This window comes from Macrotis lagotis, chromosome 6 (assembly GCF_037893015.1).
Source record: "Macrotis lagotis isolate mMagLag1 chromosome 6, bilby.v1.9.chrom.fasta, whole genome shotgun sequence".
Lineage (NCBI taxonomy): Eukaryota > Metazoa > Chordata > Mammalia > Peramelemorphia > Peramelidae > Macrotis > Macrotis lagotis.
In genome coordinates this window covers 90,877,654-90,897,968 of record NC_133663.1, presented here as the reverse complement: position 1 = coordinate 90,897,968, position 20,315 = coordinate 90,877,654, and the positions used below count along the sequence as shown (strand labels likewise).

General features: G+C 38.5%; 1 protein-coding gene across 3 annotated transcripts in view; it reads right to left on the bottom strand.

Moving 5' to 3' along the window:
• Positions 1–20,315, bottom strand: part of ERICH6B (glutamate rich 6B) — a 110,503-nt gene that overhangs the window by 8,749 nt on the left and 81,439 nt on the right. For all 3 annotated transcript variants that reach the window (XM_074191695.1, XM_074191696.1, XM_074191697.1), the window contains 2 exons: positions 13,594–13,652; positions 4,021–4,166 (listed from right to left, as the gene is read on the bottom strand). In XM_074191695.1, coding sequence (XP_074047796.1) covers positions 4,021–4,166; positions 13,594–13,652 — 205 coding nt within the window. The remainder of the gene's footprint in view (positions 1–4,020; positions 4,167–13,593; positions 13,653–20,315) is intronic.

Sequence of the window (20,315 nt, the reverse complement as noted above, 5' to 3'; positions counted from 1 at the left end):
CCTCAAAAATCCCTCTTATTCCTTCCATTTCCACTAAAAATTATCCTATCTCTTCTTCCCTTTGAGGTTAAACTCCTTGAGAAGTCTATCTACAATAGATTCCTCTACTTCCTCTTTGTTCACTCTTAATCCCCTACAATTCTGCTTCCAATTTCATCATTCCCCCTAAAATGCTCTCTTTAAATTTATCAATGAAGCACCTAATTGTCAAATTCTCAGTATTCCTTCTTTTTGATTTCTTTGCAGCCTTTGACACTGTTGGTCATCCTCTTTGATCTTTTCTTTTCTCAAAGTTTTTGAGACATCACTCTCTCCTAGTTTTCCTCCTACCTATTGGACCAGTCCTCTGTCTTCTTTGCTGGATCCCACTTTTCCAGAACATACTTGTGTCTCACAAGACTATATCCTATGACCTTTCCCTTTCTCTTCTCTTCCTATACTACTTCACTTGGTGGTGATCTCATCAACTTCCATGGATTTAATTATCATATTTTTGCTCAAATTTACCCATCCTGCCTTAACCTCTCATTTGATCTCCAACAGTTGTATCTTCAATTACCTTTCAGACATCTTGAAGTAGATGTACAGTAGACATCTTAAACTCAATAGGATCAAAATTGAACTCATTATTATTCTCCCTAATTACTTTCCCCTTTCCAAACTTCCCTAATAAGGACGCCTCTATCCTTCCAGGCCTTCAGGCTCACATGGCTCACACTTTAGGTGCCACCTCTGCTCCTTACACTCTCTCAACCCCACTGTCCAATCTATTGCCAAGACTTATCCTTCAAATATTCCCCCCTCTCTCCTCTGACACTGCCACAACTCTGGTGCAGGCCTTTATCAGTTCCCATCTGGATTATTTCAATAGCCTTTTGTTGGGTCTGCCTGTCTCAAGTCTCTTCCACACTACAATCCATCCCCTATTCAGCCATTTAAGTGATTTTCCTAAAGTGCTTGCCTGACCATTTCAAACACACACACCTTCACCCCTTTCCATCCCCCATCCTCTTTCTTTTCTTTTTTTTCCTCCATTCTTTTCTTAAGACACAAGAGCCATTCTAAGACCTTGAGTAATTGGATTCCTTCTGTGATCCTTGAGGATAGAATTCCAAGGAGACAGATGTAAAATAGCTTTATAATAGAATGAAAGTAGTTTATTCTTGTTTAGTCCTTTGTATTGTCTTTTTATATATATCTTTTCATTCCTATGTGTGCACTTCATTTCTTTCTGAATTAAGGTTTTTATAGCTTTATATAAACATGTATATACATATATATGTATTGTTCCCTTTATAACCCATTCCTGATGAGAATAGATTTCCAGAAGTATTTACTCTCCTTCCCCATCTAGTTTCCTCTGTATCAATTCTCACATTTCATTTGTATAAGATGGTAATTGTTTTTCATCTTTTCTCAGACTATTTTACTTATTAGAATTCAATTCTATTCAGCTCTACCTCCATCTTTCCTTCTAACTATCCAGTTACTAGCAACAATCTTGGACATATGGTTTATATTTCCACATATAGATTATAAACAATTTGTCCTTATTGATATCTTATATTTCTTTTGGTTCAAAATATGTCAAATATTCTATTAATTTCAAGTCTTTTTTACAACGAAATCCTGGAAGTCTGTTAATTTGTCAAATGTCCATTTTTTTGTTGTTGTTCTTCCTGTTTAACTTTGCTGAGTATGATATTTTTGGCCACAACCTCAATTCTTTTGCTCTTTGATGATATGTTGGGTTCCAAGACCTGCAGTCTTTTAAAGTAGCCACTGCTAGGTCTTGTGTAATTCTAATTGTGGTTCCACCATATTTGAATTTTTTTTCTTGTTGTTCTTAATATTTACTCCTTAATTTGAGGGTTTGGGAAGTTTAATTATGGTATTCCTGCAAGTTTTCCTCCTAGGAGCCCTTTCAGGTGAAGATCAGTGGATTTTTTCCTATTTCTACTTTCCCCTTTTGTTCTAACACTTCAGATAATTTCCTTTAATTATTTCTTGCAGTATTACATCAAAATTATTTTTTTGATTGTAGCTTTTAGGTAATCTGATTATTCTTATGTTTTCTGTTTTTTGTCCTCCTAATCTGTTGTTTTTCTTGTGAAGCATTTCACCTGATCTTCCATTTTTTCATTCTTTATATTTTGTCTTAGTATTTTTTCATCTCTTATAACTTCATTGACTTCCCCTTGCTCAATTCTAATTTTTAAATTTAATTTTTTTCCCTTAAGATTCTGAATCCCTTTTTCCAATTGGTTTATTTTATTTTCATAATTTTCATGAATACTAATTATTTTTTATTTTTCCTTATTCTCTTTTATTTGATTTTTGAAGTCTTTTTTGAGTTCCTCTATGAATTGTTTTTGAGCAGGTAGCCATTTGATGTTGCTCTTTAGGATCGGAGAGTGTCTTCTGAAGACAAATCCCAGTCTTTTCTATTCCCACAGTAACTGTGTCTAGTTGGGTTCTTTCTCCTTAAAAAATTTTTTAAAAATTAGCAGCTTTTTCTTATATTCAGCTCTAGGTCATTTGGTGTGAGGATGATAGTGTCTCTGATTTCAGGAGCTTTGCCCTGGATTGAATCTCTATTCCCCACCTCCAAGACACTGCTGGGGTCCATCAGTTCACTGTGCTGGAAAGAAGAGCCCTCCAGGAGTTATTCAATTCTCTCCTCTGGCCTGAGACGAACATTAAGAAGTCAATTCTCCCACAAAGTGTTTGACAGTCAGCAGCATCCCACCACTGTCTCTGCACTCACTGGGTCTGTATGTGGGTCTCTTCCTGCCTGGGACCCGGCTTGTCTGCACACCTGGTGTCACCTAGCAACGAGGCTCTCTCTCTCTTCCCCCTGTCAGACTCCTAACTCCTCACCCTGTTGGGGAGGTAAAAATTCCTGCGGCTCAGATGGAGGCCACCCCCCAAGGCCTGGATTCAAGTTCTAGCAAGAGCAGACTGCTTTTATAAGCAGCCCATATCAGTCAATTGCCTCCCCCCAAGGCCTGGATTCAAGTTCTAGCAAGAGCAGACTGCTTTTATAAGCAGCCCATATCAGTCAATTGGAAAACTGTTCAGAGTGGCAGAATTGTAGACTCCGCTTTGGGCTTGGTCTGGGATTCCTGCCCCGGTTACTCTTCTGCAAGCTGGGTAGGATGCTGAAAATGAGATCCTTCACTGAGCCTGGGGACTGAGCCACAGCTGTTGAACTTCCTCCTTATCACCCAGGGCTTTCCTTCCTGAATATGCCACCACCCCTCTTCAATTCCCTTCACAGTGACCTAGAACAGGGTAGTGGGTGACAGCTGCTACCTCACACCTGTCTCTGTAAGGGTATCCTGTGTCCCGGTAGGGGTCTGGGACCTCTTTTTGTCTGGTGCATGCCCTCTTCTTGGGCAGTGGATTAAATAATGTGCAGTTTGACTTGTGCCCATCCTCGGTGTCTCTAGAGTTCCATGTCTGTCTCTCTCTATGTTAAGGTGGACTGGATAAATGACACTGTGACTTTTCTTCTGAATTTCTCTATCAGCTCTATATAGAGTTTTTTTGGGGGCGTGGCACTAATTCCTATCTCTCTGTCTTGGCTCTACCTTTTTTCTTTGCTGGTTAGTTTTTAGATCTGTTTTGTTACTGACCTATACTTTCTTCATCTGAGAATGCTATCCATCATATCTAGGACCCCAATGCTTTTATACATCAAATCCAAGTCCCCAGTGGCTCTGTGCCTTTGATTGGAGGGCATATCTCAGAATTTATAGACCACCACTGATAGCTGGACTATGGGGTCAAGGGAGGCCACATGTGGCTCTATTTCTGACTGCATTTGTCCACACCCTCCTATTCTGTGCTTGTCTATACCAATAAATCATATTCACCTCTCCTAATGTTTCTAGTTCACCAAATTCAACCCTAAACTTGCACTGGTTTTTTCCATTCTCTGATAAGTATGCACAGAATTGTACTTTTAGCAGATTAACCTATCCAAAGCAATGAAGTAAGTCCAATATTATTGCTTACCTTAGACATTTTTTTAACCCAGTTTTCATCCAATTCCACCAGATCTTGGATAGAAGTAATAGGAGAGTCATCTGGAACATAGACTAAATGAAAGTGTTTTATCTTTATCTCTTGTTTTCTTTCTTGTTCAAACATTAAGTGGGGCACTGTAATAAAGGAAGAAGAAGAACTAGACTTAGAGAAACTTTCATGGAAGTTCATTGGTTTGGAGCTGGAATGGACTTCAGAGGTTGTCTAGTTCCATCTCCTCGTCTTGTAGATGAGAAAACTGAGGGGCAGATTAAGTGACTTGTTCAGTTACACAGTTAACAAATAACTAAGGTAACATTTGAACTCAGTTCTCCTGATTCCCTAAAACTTTTCTGTGCATTAGGTTTCTTCTGAGGTACCTAGAGGTTCCTATATGAGATACTGATCAGTAGTAATTTGAGGCTTAAGGAGAATTTAAGTGCTTCATTTGTTTTCAGGTTAGGTATGAATTTATTGCAGTTATATGGCACTAGTGTTCATGGCAAAATAAAATTCAAAACAATTGTTATTTTTTAATATTTTGTTTATGCTTTTTAAAAAACATTGCTTCCCCTTTCTCTTCATGTTCAATTTCCCCTTATTTTGACTGCTTCCCTTCTGTCTACAAACACATTCATGTTCCTCCCCCTCCCCAAATTCTCACAACAACCATTCATCCCCACTAGATGTAGCCCCTATGCTTTCCTTCCCTGCATGGCCAAATTTCTTGAGAAAGTTATCCAGAATTGGTGTAAAGTCTCACTCTATTCAATCTGTCTTTTGTAGCTAATGATCTAGATGACTAATTAGTAGTCAATTAAGCTAGTGGTGTGTTTCTTTGCTCTTTTTAAAAAAAACTATTATAACTTTATTTTTTTTAAATTTTTAAAAATTTTCTTTATTTACACATTAATAAAATATTCTTGTTTAAGAATAAATATAATACATCCTTCCCCACAAGAATATAAGAACCTCATGGGAAATAAAGTAAAAGAAAGAAAAAAATGTGTTTCAGTCTGTGATCAGTTATCATCAGCTCTGTCTTGGGTAGATCACTTTCTTTATCATAAGTCCATCAGAGAAGTTAGTTCCATAGTTTTCCACAGTTGCTGTTGCTGATTGTAATTCTCTCCATCCATTTCTCCCCACTTCCATCTATTATATTTTCTCTCCTTTCACTCTGTCCCTCTTCTAAAATGTGCTGTGGGACAGCTGAGTGGTGCAGTGGACAGAGCACTGACCCTGGGGCCAAGAGGCCCCAAACCCACATCCCAGCACCCATCTGGCCTTGTGGTCCGAGACAGGCCACCCAATCCCATCACCTTGCAAAAAATAAAATGTATTATCTCTGACTATCCTCTCCTCTATCACCTACATCCCCTCCCCTCCCCCTCCCCCTTCTCTCCTTTATCTCCTAGATGTCTATACCCTATTGAGTGTTGAGTGTGTGTGTGTGTGTGTGTGTGTGTGTGTGTGTGTGTGTGTGTGTGCTATTTCCTCTCTAAGCCATTTCTGGTCAGAATGAAGGCTCCCTCAATCCCCCTCGCCTTTCTCTCCCTTCCATACCTTTGTCAAATGCTGCATGAAATATCTTTTATATGAAATATCTTAGCCTATTCTACCTCTCCTTTCTCTTACTCCCAGTACATTTCTCTTTCACCCATTAACTCTATTTTTACAATATATTATATCTTCAAATTCACTTCTCTCCTGTGCCTCATCTGTAAAAGCTCCTTCTACCTGCTCTATTAAATGAGAAGGTTCATATGAGTATTATCAGAATCATCTTTCCATGCAGGAATACACATAGTTCATTATCATTAAATCCCTCATATTTTCCCCTTCTCTTCCACTCTCTGTGCTTCACCTGAGTCCTGTATTTGAATATCAAACCTTCTGTTCAGCTCTGGCCATTTCAACAGGAACATTTGAAATTCTCCTGTTTCATTGAAAGTCCACCTTTTCCCCTGGAAGAGGATTTTCAGTTTTGCTGGGTAGTTGATTCTTGGTTGCATTCCAAGCTCTTTTGCCTTCTGGAATATTATATTCCAAGCCCTATGAGCCCTTATGATGCTGCTAAGTCCTGTGTGATCCTGACTGCAGCTCCACAATATTTGAATTGTGTCCTTCTGGAAGCTTATAGAGCTTATAGAGCCTTCCCTCTGGGATTACTTTCCATTTACTCTGAACGTGCTTTGTATGTGTTTATTTCTTTATAGGTTGTCTCTCTCATTAAAATGGGAACTTATTGAGAACTAGGGCTGTTTTCACCCCCCCCTTTATTACCATCAATATTTACTCATCTCCTGCCTCCTACCCTCTCATTGCTTTGGGGAACTTGACTATAATATTCCTGGGGGTTGTTTTTTTGGATCTCTTTCCAGGAAAGATTGGTGGATTCTCTCAATTTTTATTTTATTCTCTGCTTCTAGTAAATCTGGGTAATTTTCCTGTAGAAATTCTTTAAAAATGAAGTCAAGAGGGGCAGCTAGGTGGCGTAGTGGATAAAGCACTAGTCTTGGACTCAGGAGTACCTGGGTTCAAATACGGTCTCAGACATTTAATGATTACCTAGCTGTGTGGCCTTGGGCAAGCCACTTAACCCCATTTGCCTTGCAAAAACCTAAAAAAAAAATGAAGTCAAGGTTCTTTTCCTGATCATGACTTTCAGGTATACCAATAATTTTTAAATTATCTTTTCTAGATCTGTTTTCTAGATCAGTTATTTTTTCCAGTGATATATTTCATATTTTCATCTAGTTTTTCATTCCTTTGGTGTTGAATTATAGTGTCTTGATTTCTTGCAAAGTCAAAATGGAGCTTCCTTTAGCTCCAATCTATATCTGAAGAATTTTTTTTTTACTCAGATAGTTTTCTTGTCTCCTTTTCCATCTGGCCAATTCTGCTTTTTTAAAGCATTCTTCTCTTCAATAACATTTTTTAACTGTTTTATCCACTTTTGACCTATGCTGGTTTTTAATATGTTATTTTCTTCAGCTTTTTTTGTATCTCCATGACTAAGCTGCTGACTTCTTTTTCATGTTTTTTTCCTGCATCTCTCTCATTTCTCTTCCCAATTTTTCCTCTACCTCCCTTACTTGATTTTCAAAATGTTTTTTTGAGCTCTGTCATAGCCTGAGCCCAACTTCTATATTTATTTGAGCCTTTAGATGCAGAAACTTGGACTTTCTCATCTTTAGATTGAGTATTTTGACCCTCCATGGGACCAAAGTAATTGTCTATGGTCAGGTTCCTTTTCTTTTTTCTGTTTACTCATTTCCCAAGCTTGTGTTTGGTTTTGGGGTGCTTCCTGAGCTTTTGAGTATTATTGAAACACCCTTGCTAGGACCTTAGTATGTGAGGTTCTGACTGCTCTCCTGGCCTATTGAATGACCCTAGCACACCCCTTTGCCACAGGGCTGTGGGGGGGGGGGGAGGGTCCCTGCTCTATGGTGGGCCCAGACTGCAACCAGGGACTGAATGTGGTCAAAACTCCAGAGTCCTGTCCCAGGGCCAGAGGACAGACTTGGACAGTCTCCCTCCACTCCATGAGCTGAGCGCTCAGGACGCAGCCGTCTGGAGGCTCCTGCTGGGTGACTCCACGTGCCTGCTACTGTTTCCTGGAATCTGGGCTGTGCTGAGGGCCACGGAGGGCCATGCTGGCCTGGACTTTGCGCTTCCTCTGACACAGGTCTCCAAGCTGATCTTCCAAGTTGTGCTTGGTGCTCCCTGGGGTGCAGGTCAGAAACTGCTTCTGCTGCTGGCAAGTGTCCTGGGGCTGTTTCCAGGAGACTGAAGTTCCTTCGTTCTTGTGTGCTGCCACCCCTCCAACCCTGTGGAACAGAGCCTTCCCACTTTTTTCGAATTACCTTGGGCTGGTGAATTGCCTCACTGAATCTTTCTGTGGCTTCTGTCTCTCGAAAATTTAGTTAGGCATAATTTTTTTTTTTAGGATTTTTGCAAGGCAAATGGGGTTAAGTGGCTTGCCCAAGGCCACACAGCTAGGTAATTATTAAGTGTCTGAGACCAGATTTGAACTCAGGTACTCCTGATAGATAATTTTAAGGTTTTTGAAATATTTTGGAGAGAGCCCCTAGGAGAGGCTCTTCTCCTGCCACCATCTTGGTTCTGCCCCCAATTTGCTCTCTTGTAAAACCTGGTGACTTTTTTCCTTAATCCTCTTCCTCCTTGGACTCTTCATAGCCTTTGACACTGTTAATCACCTCTCTTTGGTAGTCCTTTCTCTCTAGATTTCTTCTTTCCTGGTTCTTTTACCTTTCTGACTTCTTTTCATTCTTCTCCTGAATCTTTATCATGCTCACTAGCTATGGGTGTCCCCTAAATATCTGTCCCGGGCCTTTTCTTTTTCCTTCTATATGAACTAGCTTGGTATTCTCATCAACTTTCATAAATTAAATCATCTCAATATATTTCTTAGAGATCTCTTTATCCACCCAATCTCCAGTTTCATATCATCAGTTGCCTATTATAAATCTCAAACTGGATGTCTCATAGAAATCTCAAACTCAACATGATTAAAACGGAACTTGTTATCTTGCCTTCTAAGAACATTTCCCTCTTGTATAGGTTCCCTTCTTTCCACCCACATAGCTTGTTCTCCTAGTGTAGACCTTCATCTCCTCCTGAACTATTGTGATAGTCTGTTGGTTAGTTTCCCTGCCTCAAGTTTCTCTCCGCTGGAGTGTCCTCTTACCTAAATTCTGGCATCCTTCAAGACTTGGCTGGGAGAGACTTTGTTGGCAGCCCCCCCTTCCTCTCATTCTTTAGAGCCTTCCCTCTGGGATTACTTTCCATTTACTCTGAACATGCTTTGTATGTGTTTATTTCTTTATAGGTTGTCTCTCCCATTAAAATGGGAACTTATTGAGAACTAGGGCTGTTTTCACCCCCCCCTTTTATTACCATCAATATTTACTCATCTCCTGCCTCCCACCCTCTCATTGCTTTGGGGGTTTCCACTATTCTCCCAGTCATCTGGGTTGGCAACTTAGGTATTATCCTTGAATCCTTACTCTCTCCTATTTCCCACACCCAATCTGTTGCCTCGGGTGTCAATTTTACCTTTGTAACATGTCATGTATATCTGCTTCTCTTCTCTGACACATGCTTCCACCTTGTTATAAGCTCTTATTAACTTACTCTTGGACTACTGCAAAATCAGTGAGTTGATCTGTTTGCCTCAAGTCTCTTCCCATTCCAATCCATCCTCCTCTCAATGACCAAAGTGTCTTCCTAAAGAACTGGTCTGATCATATCACCTCACCCACCCTCCCATTATTCAATTAAACTTCAGTGTCTCCCTATTAACTCCAGGGTCAATTTTTTAAACTTTTTTTTTTGCTTTGTTTTTTTAGGGTTTTTTTTGCAAGGCAAATGGGGTTAAATGGCTTGCCCAAGGCCACACAGCAAGGTAATTATTAAGTGTCTGAGACTGGATTTGAACCCAGGTACTCCTGACTCCAGGGCCGGTGCTTTATCCACTGCACCACCTAGCCACCCCAATTTTTTAATCTTTTGGCATTTTTTAATCTAAATATTTAAACTTTAATAAGTTGCACAAATCCTATCAGGACATGACAAAGCAAACTGAAAAGAGCATTTAAGGTCAGAAATTTCTTCTTTTGTTGGTATTCAAACCTTGCCCTTCCCACTTTTTCTGATCTTCCTTCATCTTACACTTTTTCTATGAATTCTTTGATTCTTGTGGTTCCTTGAATAAGACATTACATTTCATTTCACTGATAATCCTCTACTTGGGATGTTCTCTTCCTCATCTCTGCCTCCTGGCTTCCTTTAAGTTCCAATTAAAATACCATCTTCTAATCTCCTAACAGGAGATTATTTATTCTTCCTTCCATTGACTATCTTGAATTTATTCTACATATAGCACATCTGTATACATGTACTCTTCCCCCATTAGACTGAGCATGAAGGAAGTTCTGCCTTTTTGTCTTTGGATCTTCAGTGCTTAATACAGTGCTTGATGCATAGTAGGAGCTTTATAAATATTTATTAATTTACAGACTAAAATAGTTTTTTTTTATTTTTAAGGAACAAAATCATAGATACAGAAAAATCATGAAAAGTTATTTCTACTTTTGATAAATAATCTAACACTTGTTTAGGTACTCTGGTGTGGAATACTAGCTAGAAGCCAGATCACTATGCAGATCATGGCATGAAACACGATCAAGACACCAACTTCACTACACTGTTTCCTTCACTTTTAAAAGTAATTAAAGGTAACAGCTTAGACTTTTTTTTTCTGATGACTTCAAAACAGACTTCAGGCAAGTACATCTTTCAGACTTCTTGGAAGACTACATGGAACTCAACAGGGAAAAACTCAGCAGAAAGTATGGCAGGGTGAGGGGATGACATTATTCTTTGTGAATATGAATGATGTGATATGAATATGAATGAAAGAATGAAATGTTGAGGCTACAAAGATAGAAATGAAGACTGTCCCTGACTTCAAGAAACTTAGAATCTCATTGTATTCTTTTTTTGTATCCACAAGGCTAAGCTGCTTGGAGCTTAATAAGTGAAGCTGATCCTTTTTTGTATCTAAGTTTAGGATTTTATATTTTACCTTATGAAATTTTATTGGTTCTTTTTCAATGGAATATGCCTTGCCAAATTCCAACTTTAGAGCATTACTTCCCTTAATGTCCTATATGTCTACTTATTTGTTGCTAGATAGTGCTAGAGGAAGACATGCAACTGAGCAGATTAGATTCACTACAAATTTACATTCTCTAATATCAACTGGGTGTATCTATATCTAATCTATATCTATATCTATATCTATATCTATATCTAATCTATCATCTACATATTTACATATCTCCAGACAATCTTTTTACTCCTCTAATTAATTTATTCTTATACTCCCTACAGCAGCTGTTTCAAAATTACTCTTTTTAAACTTATGCACTATTTTCTTCCCCACCTCTTACGACCTTTTACTTCATTAAGAAATGATAGACCATTCTTGGAGTGTTCTCTCTTTTGCTCATCTCAAGTCTCTTTAATATCATATCATATCATTTTTTCCCTCCTTTACTCAAATCTCTGATAAAAATCATGGGCCCTTTCCTCAGTCTTCTTCATATAATCTTTTTTTGTTTTTTAGGTTTGTTTTGTTTTGTTTTGTTTTGTTTTGTTTGCAAGGCAAAGAGGGTTAAGTGGCTTTCCCAAGGCCACACAGCTAGGTAATTTTTTTTGTTTTTGTTTTTGCAAGGCAATGGGGTTAAGTGGCTTGCCCAAGGCCACACAGCTAGGTAATTATTGAGTGTCTGAGGCCGGATTTGAATTCAGGTACTCCTAACTCCAGGGCTGGTGCTTTATCCGCTATGCCACCTAGCCGTGCCCTCTTCGTATAATCTTGATGCCATCCCTGCCCATCTCTTGCTACAGATTGCTTTCAAAATAATACCCTCTTTCTAGCTTTCCACCTCTTCTGAGAGATTTGTATCCTAATATTTACAAATATATATGATCCTTTAAAACCCTCACTCAGTTTTACTTAGTCAAATGACTCTCAGATTCCAGACCTTCTTTGAACTCCAGACCTGTGTCATCAACTACCTCTTAGATATTCTGAATTGGATTCCTTCATGGTATAACTCATTTCTCTCCTCCCTTTCACAGCCACCTTGAACTATCTGTTTTCATTGCTCCATTTCTTCTCTTTTCACTCACTTCTCAGATCCTTGTAATTTGGCTTCCTATTTTAAGATTCATCATAAACTAATAATAATAGTTAATATTAATATAATATATAGTATGTATATTCTTTCTTTTTCTCTTTCATTCTCTTTCTCTCAGTATTTTTTTTTTTTGCAAGGCAATGGGGTTAAGTGGCTTGCCCAAGGCCACACAACTAGGTAATTATTAAGTGTCTGAGGTCGAATTTGAACTCAGGTACTCCTGACTCCAAGGCCAGTGCTCTGTCCACTGCGCCACCTAGCTGCCCCAACAGCTAGATAATTATTAAGTGTCTAAGGCTGGATTTGAACTCAGGTACTCCTGACTCCAGGGCCGGTGCTCTATCTACTGTGCCACCTAGCTGCCCCTCTCTTTATTTCTTCTTTAACTTTCTTTCTGTTTCTCTCCCTTTCTCCCTCTTTTTTCTTTCTTTCTTTCTTTCTCTCTTTCTTTCTCTTTTCTTCTGCCTTCCTCCCTCCCTCCCTCCTTCCTTCCTTTCCTTCTTTATTTCTTTTCACCTCCCTCCTTCTCTCTCAGGAATAGAACTCCATTTACTATGCATAGTACCACTTAGCTCTTTAAAGACAAATCTGGTGTCCTTTTCTGGGTGTTCATCTTCTTAAACTCTCCTCAACATTTGACACTGGTGACTACCCTCTCCTCCTTTCTCTAGGTTTTCATAGTCCTGTACTCACTTGGTTTTACTCTGACTTGCTTATGTACTGGTTTTTAATCTCCCATATTATGCCATTTAACTGTGGATATCCCCACAAGACTCTGTCCTGGGCCATGTCTTCTTTACCTACATACTCTCTTGGTGTCTTCATCAGGTTCCCCATGGGTTCAATTATTTTGTTTACACAAATGATTCTTGGATTTCTCTATCTCATTTTAGTGTCTCTCTTGAGGTCCAGTTCCATTTCATCAACTGATGATCATTTTGAACTGGATGTCCTATAGATAGCTCAAACCCAACAGATCTAAAATAGAATTCATTATACTTTCTCCTAAATTTCTCCCCTCTTCCAAATTTCTCTCTTTCTGATGAGGATGCCACCATCTTTTCTGGCAGATAGCTTTGTAACCTTGGAGGCATCCTTGACTATTCACTCTCTCTCACTGCACAGATCCAGTTTCTTGTGAAGTCTTACTTTCATTTCTACTTGCACATTCTGTCCAACATTGGTCTCCTTTTCTCTCAATTTTTTTTTTTAGGTTTTTGCAAGGCAAATGGGCCTAAGTGGCTTGCCCAAGGCCACACAGCTAGGTAATTATTAAGTGTCTGAGACCAGATTTGAACCCAGGTACTACTGACTTCAGGGCTGGTGCTTTATCCACTACGCCACCTAGCCACCCCTCCTTTTCTCTCTATGCACAGAACCACCACTTTACTTTGGTCCCTCTCTACCTTTTGCTCAGACTGTTGTGATAGTCTCCTAATTGTTCTCCCTCCTTCAAGTCTCCAATCCAAGCTTCACACAACTGCTAAAGAGATTTTCCTAAAGACTAGTCATCTCAGATAATTTGCCTGCATTCTAAGGCCTACTGACATAGTTTTTATCACCTACCTGCACCTTCACCCTGCTGACATGATTCCCAGGAACTGGCTGCTTTCTCCTGGTATGGATCTGCTTGCAGCTCCATTTGATCAATTCTTTGCTGATCCTGTGTGGTTAGTGTCTCTCTAGTAAAGTGCAGCTACTTATGTTTATTTGCTGGTATCCTTGACAGCCAAAGCTAAAGAGTTTTGTTAACAATTGCCGGTCCCACAAAATTCCTTACATGCCTTGGATGTGTCAAGCTCTATTTACTTAGAAAAATAGAATTACTCACTTTTATTCATCAGAATCACTTTATAAATATCCTTATATCTTTCAAAATTGGTTTTAAACCTAAAAGAAACAAACATGGGTTTTGAAAAATGCTAATTAAATTTGTGTTAATGTTTTATAGCATATAATAGCCTAGACATTGTGAAAATAAAGGAAAGTTTCACAACCCTAGAGATTAGCTTTCTATACATTAGTATCCTTAGATAAATGAAAGGAAGGTATTCTCTCTCTCTCTCTCTCTCTCTCTCTCTCTCTCTCTCTCTCTCTCTCTCTCTCTCCCCCTCTCTCCTTTGTCCCTTTGAAATTTTTCTCATTTCACTGTCACCTGCAGAAGAAAGTAGGTCAAGCTGGGCCTTGAAATGCCAATGAATCCCTCATGCTTTTTTTTTTTATTAGAAGTTCTGATACTACAGTAGGATTTTGTGGTACTCTCTGGGCTTGCATTGCTTGCTTCTGCTATTGCAGGAGCTCAGCATGTCACCCAGCCACACTGGGCAATGAGGAAGGCAGCAGCTGCAGCCAGCAGCCGTAGGGGAGGGCACTGGAAATTCTTTTAGGCTGTGCCTATCTGCAGCAAGCAGGGAGAAGCAGAGTGGGCTTCTGTTGAGGCTGTTTGGAACCTAGATCTCCTACTCTATCACAATGTCATCTGTAGGATAGGCTGTCTGACTATCTTAGTGCTATGAGGATTCTCCAGGGGTGCACTCTGCCACAGAGTTGCCCAAGGATCTCAGATATAGAGATCACCAGAAGAATTTAGCTGTGATAAATTTGTGTGGCAAGCTCAGAAGAGCTATATTCTCAATAGCAGTCTCAGAACCCTTCTGTCTTTTGGGTCAGTGTTAGAGATTCAGGAGACCAGTCCCTCAACATAGATAACTGATGGTTGAATTGAAACAAAAACAAGTCCGCAAGATGCCAAAAAACATTTAATGTGCTAAGAAATAATCTTATTTTTAAGGAAAGTCACACAAAATAAATAACATAGGACATTGTTCATCCTTCATTTTGTGTGTGTGTGTGTGTGTGTGTGTGTGTGTGTGTGTGTGTGTGTATGATGCACTCAGGATTAAATGACTTGCCCAAGGTCACATAGCTAGTAAGTGTAAAGTATCTGATACCACATTTGAACTCAGGTCCTCCTGTCTCCAGGGCAGATGCTCTATCCATTATGTCACCTAGTTGCCTCTCATCTTTCTTCCATGAAGAGGACCAGTGACATCACAAGGGTGATGTCTTGACTTGCAAGTGAACTGGATTTAAGAGACGTAGAGCTGTACAAAGTCATCAGCCTCACTCCTCCAGTCATCAGAGTTCAGTGGCAATACAAAAGTCAAGATGACTGGCAGTGACACCCCCTTTAGAGAAGACATGAGATCTAGAGAGGTTGTGATTTACCAGGAGACATATAGGTGGTAAAGCTGGGATTGGAACACTTGTCTGCTGATTCCAAATTAAATTCCCTGCTCCCATTGTATGATATTGCCTCAATACTCTGCTATGAAGGGCAATCAGAATGGAAGAGAATTAGAAACCACATGAAAAGCAATTAAAAGAATTGAATATATTTAACCAAGAGAGGAGAAGATTGGGGGAGAGATATGGATTTAGTCATCATATATCTTAAGATTTGTTACATATAAGACTTTTTTCTGTTTGGTCACAGATCGTGCAGTGAATAAGAGTGTCATGCCTGAAGTCAGAAAAACTCATCTCTATGAATTATTGAGCACTCAGATTAATTTCACCTGAACCTCTGGAAGGTCCAACTCTGAGAATAGTTTTCATATTGGAGGGCTGCTCTTGTTAAAAATAAATTGAAGAACTGTAAATGTAGTTAATAGGGTGAACAATTAATGAAATGAGAAGTACCCTGAAAATGTGAACAGTCATTGTTGCCTATCTCTAACCTCTTGGGTCTCACTCTTTAATTTACTTTTCTTTTTTCTTTGCAAGGTGATGGGGTTAAGTGGCTTGCCCAAGGCCACATAGCTAGGTAGTTATTAAGTGTCTGAGACTGGATTTGAACTCAGGTACTCCTGACTCCAGGGCCGGTGCTCTATCCACTGTGCCACCTAGCTGCCCCAAGTCATTTAATTTTTCTGGGCCTCAGTTTCTTCAGAGGATTGGACTAGATAAGCCGCTAAAGTTTTATTCTAATTTTAAATCTGTATTCAACTCTATGTGATAACTAAAATAAAATAAGTTTTAATTCATATTAACAGAAATAAAATGTATTGTACTACTGTATTCTATTCCAGTCAAATAATGTGTGGATTAATATGTTCAGTTACGGAATCTCCCTGATGAATAGTCAACAGGACTACCAGGTTATCACATGATCACTGAAATAATTGCTGAGAACCATTAGCTTAAGACAGAGGACACAATAGTTATCTTCAAATATCTGAAGACTTATTATCTGGAAAAAGGCTCCAGAGGACAGGACTAGAATTATTATATTGAAGTTATATGAAGGTAGTTTTGGCTCAATATAAGAAAGGATTTTATACTAATGGAACCATCCAAAACCAGAATGAACTGTTTTATAGGAATGCAATCTTCCCATTAAAGTTATTTAGAAGACTCCTTCACTGGGTGGGAGATAGCTACCTTCTCTCTCTCTCTCTCTCTCTCTCTCTCTCTCTCTCTCTCTCATAAATCCAGAATTCACTGAACTGGTTCTTTTTTTAATTAAAAAAAATTTTTTTTTAAGGCAATGGGGCTAAGTGACTTGTCCAGCTAGGCAATTATAAAGTGTTTGTGGTTAGATTTGAACTTAGGTCCTCCCGACTCCAAGGCCGGTGCTCTATCCATTGTGCCACCTAGCTGCCCCTATTTGCCTTTCTTTCAATCCCTCTCTGTTTATTTTTCTCCCTTTCCTTTTTGTTCTGCTTCCCCACCTCCCCCTTTCCACTTCAATACAGAGTGGTACCACATATTTCTCTCCTCCCCACAGCCTTTAGGAATTTCCAGCAGAAATAATAAAAATTTCTTTATTATTTAAATACTTTCATTTAATTTGCACAACAGACATAGTCTCAAAGGTAGTGTCGCAGGTGGGATTTGAACCCCAGGTCTCTCCTGATTTCAAGGAAGATTTTTCCCCCTAATCTCCACACTGATTTAGAAAATAGAAAAGCACCAACCAAGACCTCCTCATCTCAAGGAAAAGCATGGGAAAGCTTTGCTTCTCTTTGTTGCTTACATTCACTGCCCCCAGTACACAAATATATGATCATACATCTTTCTCCTTCCCTCCAGGCTAATGACAACTTCTTTTGAGATATCTTCCTTTCCATCACTCTTCTCTCCTTCCTAATCCATCTTAACCAGTTATAAATTGGAAATATTTGCTATTGAAATAAGGCAGAAACAATATTGTCTACAGAGTAGATTGCACCTGGGCAGGAAGAGGAAATAGTTGAAGAGTTTGGGAAATAGAACACAAGCCTAGCATAGATTGGAGGGAGGGGGATTTCAATTATTAGAACATCTGTTGGGGCTCTCTTTTTCTCTATCTCTGTCAAAAACAGAATTGTAAATAATTGGGAGAGCAAATTTCAAAGAGTTTAGAAGAAAGATTTTATATTTGAAATTTAACAAATTTAACAAAGGAAATTAATCCAAGAGAGATGAGTAATTCTCAAGAATATGGTGCCGAAGACATGAGAAAAAAAATTAATGTGAAGGGAAAAAGGGAATTATTGAGACTGGTATGAATGCACATGGAGTTCCTCAAATAGCTTAAATATAATAAAATATAATTAAAAATTTAAAGAATAAAAAGACAGACAAAAGATGGAAGCAGATAATAAGGATGCATAATCAGTCAGGGTAAGGTCTTTTAAGAAAAATGAAAAATGCTTAAGCTCAGTTTGATTTTTTTTTGTTATTTTTAATTATATTGTCATAGTTTTTGTATTCCTGCATCTATCTATGTCATTCTGAATCAATTTATAAAAGCTCTTGTATTTCTCTAAATATTCCATTACATTCATGTACCACATTTTGTTTAGCCCTTTCTCAGTTGATGGGCACCTATTTTGCTTTCAGCTCTTTGCTATCACAGTTTATATAGATTTTCATAAAACATTTGAAATGATGATATTATAATACACAAAATGCTGAGATGGGACTGAAGTCTTCCTATCATTTGCTGAATTCAAATTTGGTTGATGGCTGGACCTAAAGAATCAATATTATGAATTCAGTGAAAACTTGTAAGATCTTTAGCAAAGCGCCTCAAAGATCTATACAGTTTGAACAATTTTGTAAATATCTTAGATATAGGAAGAGAAGCCATTCTTTCAAGTTTGTAGATGATACAAAGTTGATAGCTAATATTATTCAACAAGAGATTTTTTTAAAATCCTATTTTAAAAAATGTTGAAGTCTCCATTTTAAGTGACTGCAAACTCAATGTAAGTCAGGAGTGTTTTATGACAGCCAAGAAATTTAATGTAATTTTAGGCTCTTTGGGGAGAAATAGTCTAATACCCTCTGTTCTGATCAGATGCATTTAGAGCATTGTGCTCAGTTCTGGGTCCTATATTTTAGGAATAGTTTGGTAAAATGGAGAACGTCCAGAGAAACACCCAGATATTCAGTTGGAAATTAGAGACTAGATTTCTGGGAAGATTAATGAAGGGTTAGGAGTCATCCACATAGATGTAATAATTAAAGCTGTGAGTAAATTAGGAAGATTTCTATGATTGATTGATTGATTCATGTAGACCCTTAGCCTAACCAGAGGTTGGAACCAATTCTGGGCTGGTCTATATGAAGACTGTAGAGGTAGATGAAAACTTCCAGATTTACAGAAAATAATGAATGCTACAATTGGAAAATTCCTATATGAGTAAAGACCAGAATTATTATTTATAAGACCATAATATATCATGAGTCTGAAAGGTCAGAGGTGAAAGTCACTGGAGTAGAAATAGGATCAAAACTCACTTCTCAAGAAGTGAGATTCAGCCACGGGTCCAGTGTACTTGGAGAACTGAGGGAACATTGGAAGTCAAGTATCTTTGTTTCATCTAACCTTTATTTTGCTCCTGTCTCTTTCCATCAATCTGTGGCCCAATGTGCTACATGGAGTAAATGCTTAGTCAATGTTTGTTGCAGGAATGGAAGAAACTGAGTGAACTGAAGAACTTAGAAATTGAAATTTCCAAGACACAGAAATGTGCCTGAACTGGTGAGATTTGAAGGCCAGGATAAGGCATGGGTTATAAATGCATGTTGATTAAGTTCTCAAAAGAAAAAAAATAGGATTTCAGAGTGTTTAACTGAGTCAGCTAAGCCATATCATCCTGAGAACATTTGTCAGTGAAACCAAAAAGACAAGATATAGATATAAAATGGAAGTGATAAGATGGCATTTCTAGAATACTCTATTATTATACTGGTGATATAATAATGCTACTACTACATTTGGATGCTACCATCTCTGAATCTGATATGTCTTGGGAAGGAGAATGGCAATAAAGGTGAAATTGGGAAGGGTAGTTAGATCTCATCAAATATAAAAGAAATCTATATTGTAGATTTTAGAATTTTGAATGTATTCAAGATTCAACCTTTAAATGTTTGCCTCAATATTAAGTCCAAATAGCCTGGTGGAATAATGGATAGAGGAATAGTTTTGGAGTCAAGAAAAGGGAATTCAATTCATTCCTTACTAGTTGTGTGACTCTGGGCAAATCACTTAACCTCCATCTGTCTCAATTTCCTTGACTGTAAAATGGAAGGTGTAGGATTCAGTCGTCTCTAAGGCCCTTCTGTCTCTAAAGTTGTAATACTATGATCTAACTCTAATTTCAGATAATATAGAATAGAGATCTGTAATGTGAACATTTCTTTGGTGGTGCTGTGTAAACCATGGGATTCCTTATTAAACAGTCTGCAGTAGGTTTTTCTGGAATTTTGATAAGGAATCTACCACAGTGAGTGCACAGTGAAATTCTTTTAGTTACAAATGACAGTAAGTTCTGGGTAATGCTGAACAAAAATACTTTAGAAAGTTTCTGTGCAGGGTGGAGCCAATATGGCAGATTAGAGGCAGCCACCCTGTGAACTCTTCCAATATTCCTCTCCAAATAACTTTGAAATAACATCTCAAATAAAATTTTTTGAGAAGTAGAGACAACAGAATGTCAGAATGAGATATTTTTCTAGCTTAGGAAAACTTGAGGTTGGCAGGAGAAAGAGGCCTATCTGGAGCCCACACACTGCAATGGTGGCAACAGGGGCCACAGCAGCAGCCCCTTTAGGAGCTCTCAGATCAGAGATATTAAGGTCAGACAACTGGCCAGAAAGAGATTACAGGGAACCCTTTACTGCCATTGGGCATAACTGACATTGATTGGCAACTCTACTATTTGTATGCAGTTCTGGGTCACAGTTACAAGGAAAAGAGGAACACTGGTGATTCATCATAAGGAAGCAGGGGCCCTGGTGACAATACTAAAATAAAGAGGAACACTGGCACTTGGCTGCAAGGGACCACGGGTCCTTCCTGGGTAGATCAGAATGCATACCAGGAGAGCAGTGACTACACTTCTCCTAGGGCAACAGCACCTTGGAAGCACCAAAAATGTGCAGACCCTCAAAACAGGAGCATGAAACAGTTTGAACTTGAGGTAGTGCCTTGTGTTAAATAAAGCCAACTTTAAAATAAAGTTCAAAGTTTAAAAAAGCTAAAAAATGAACAATAAC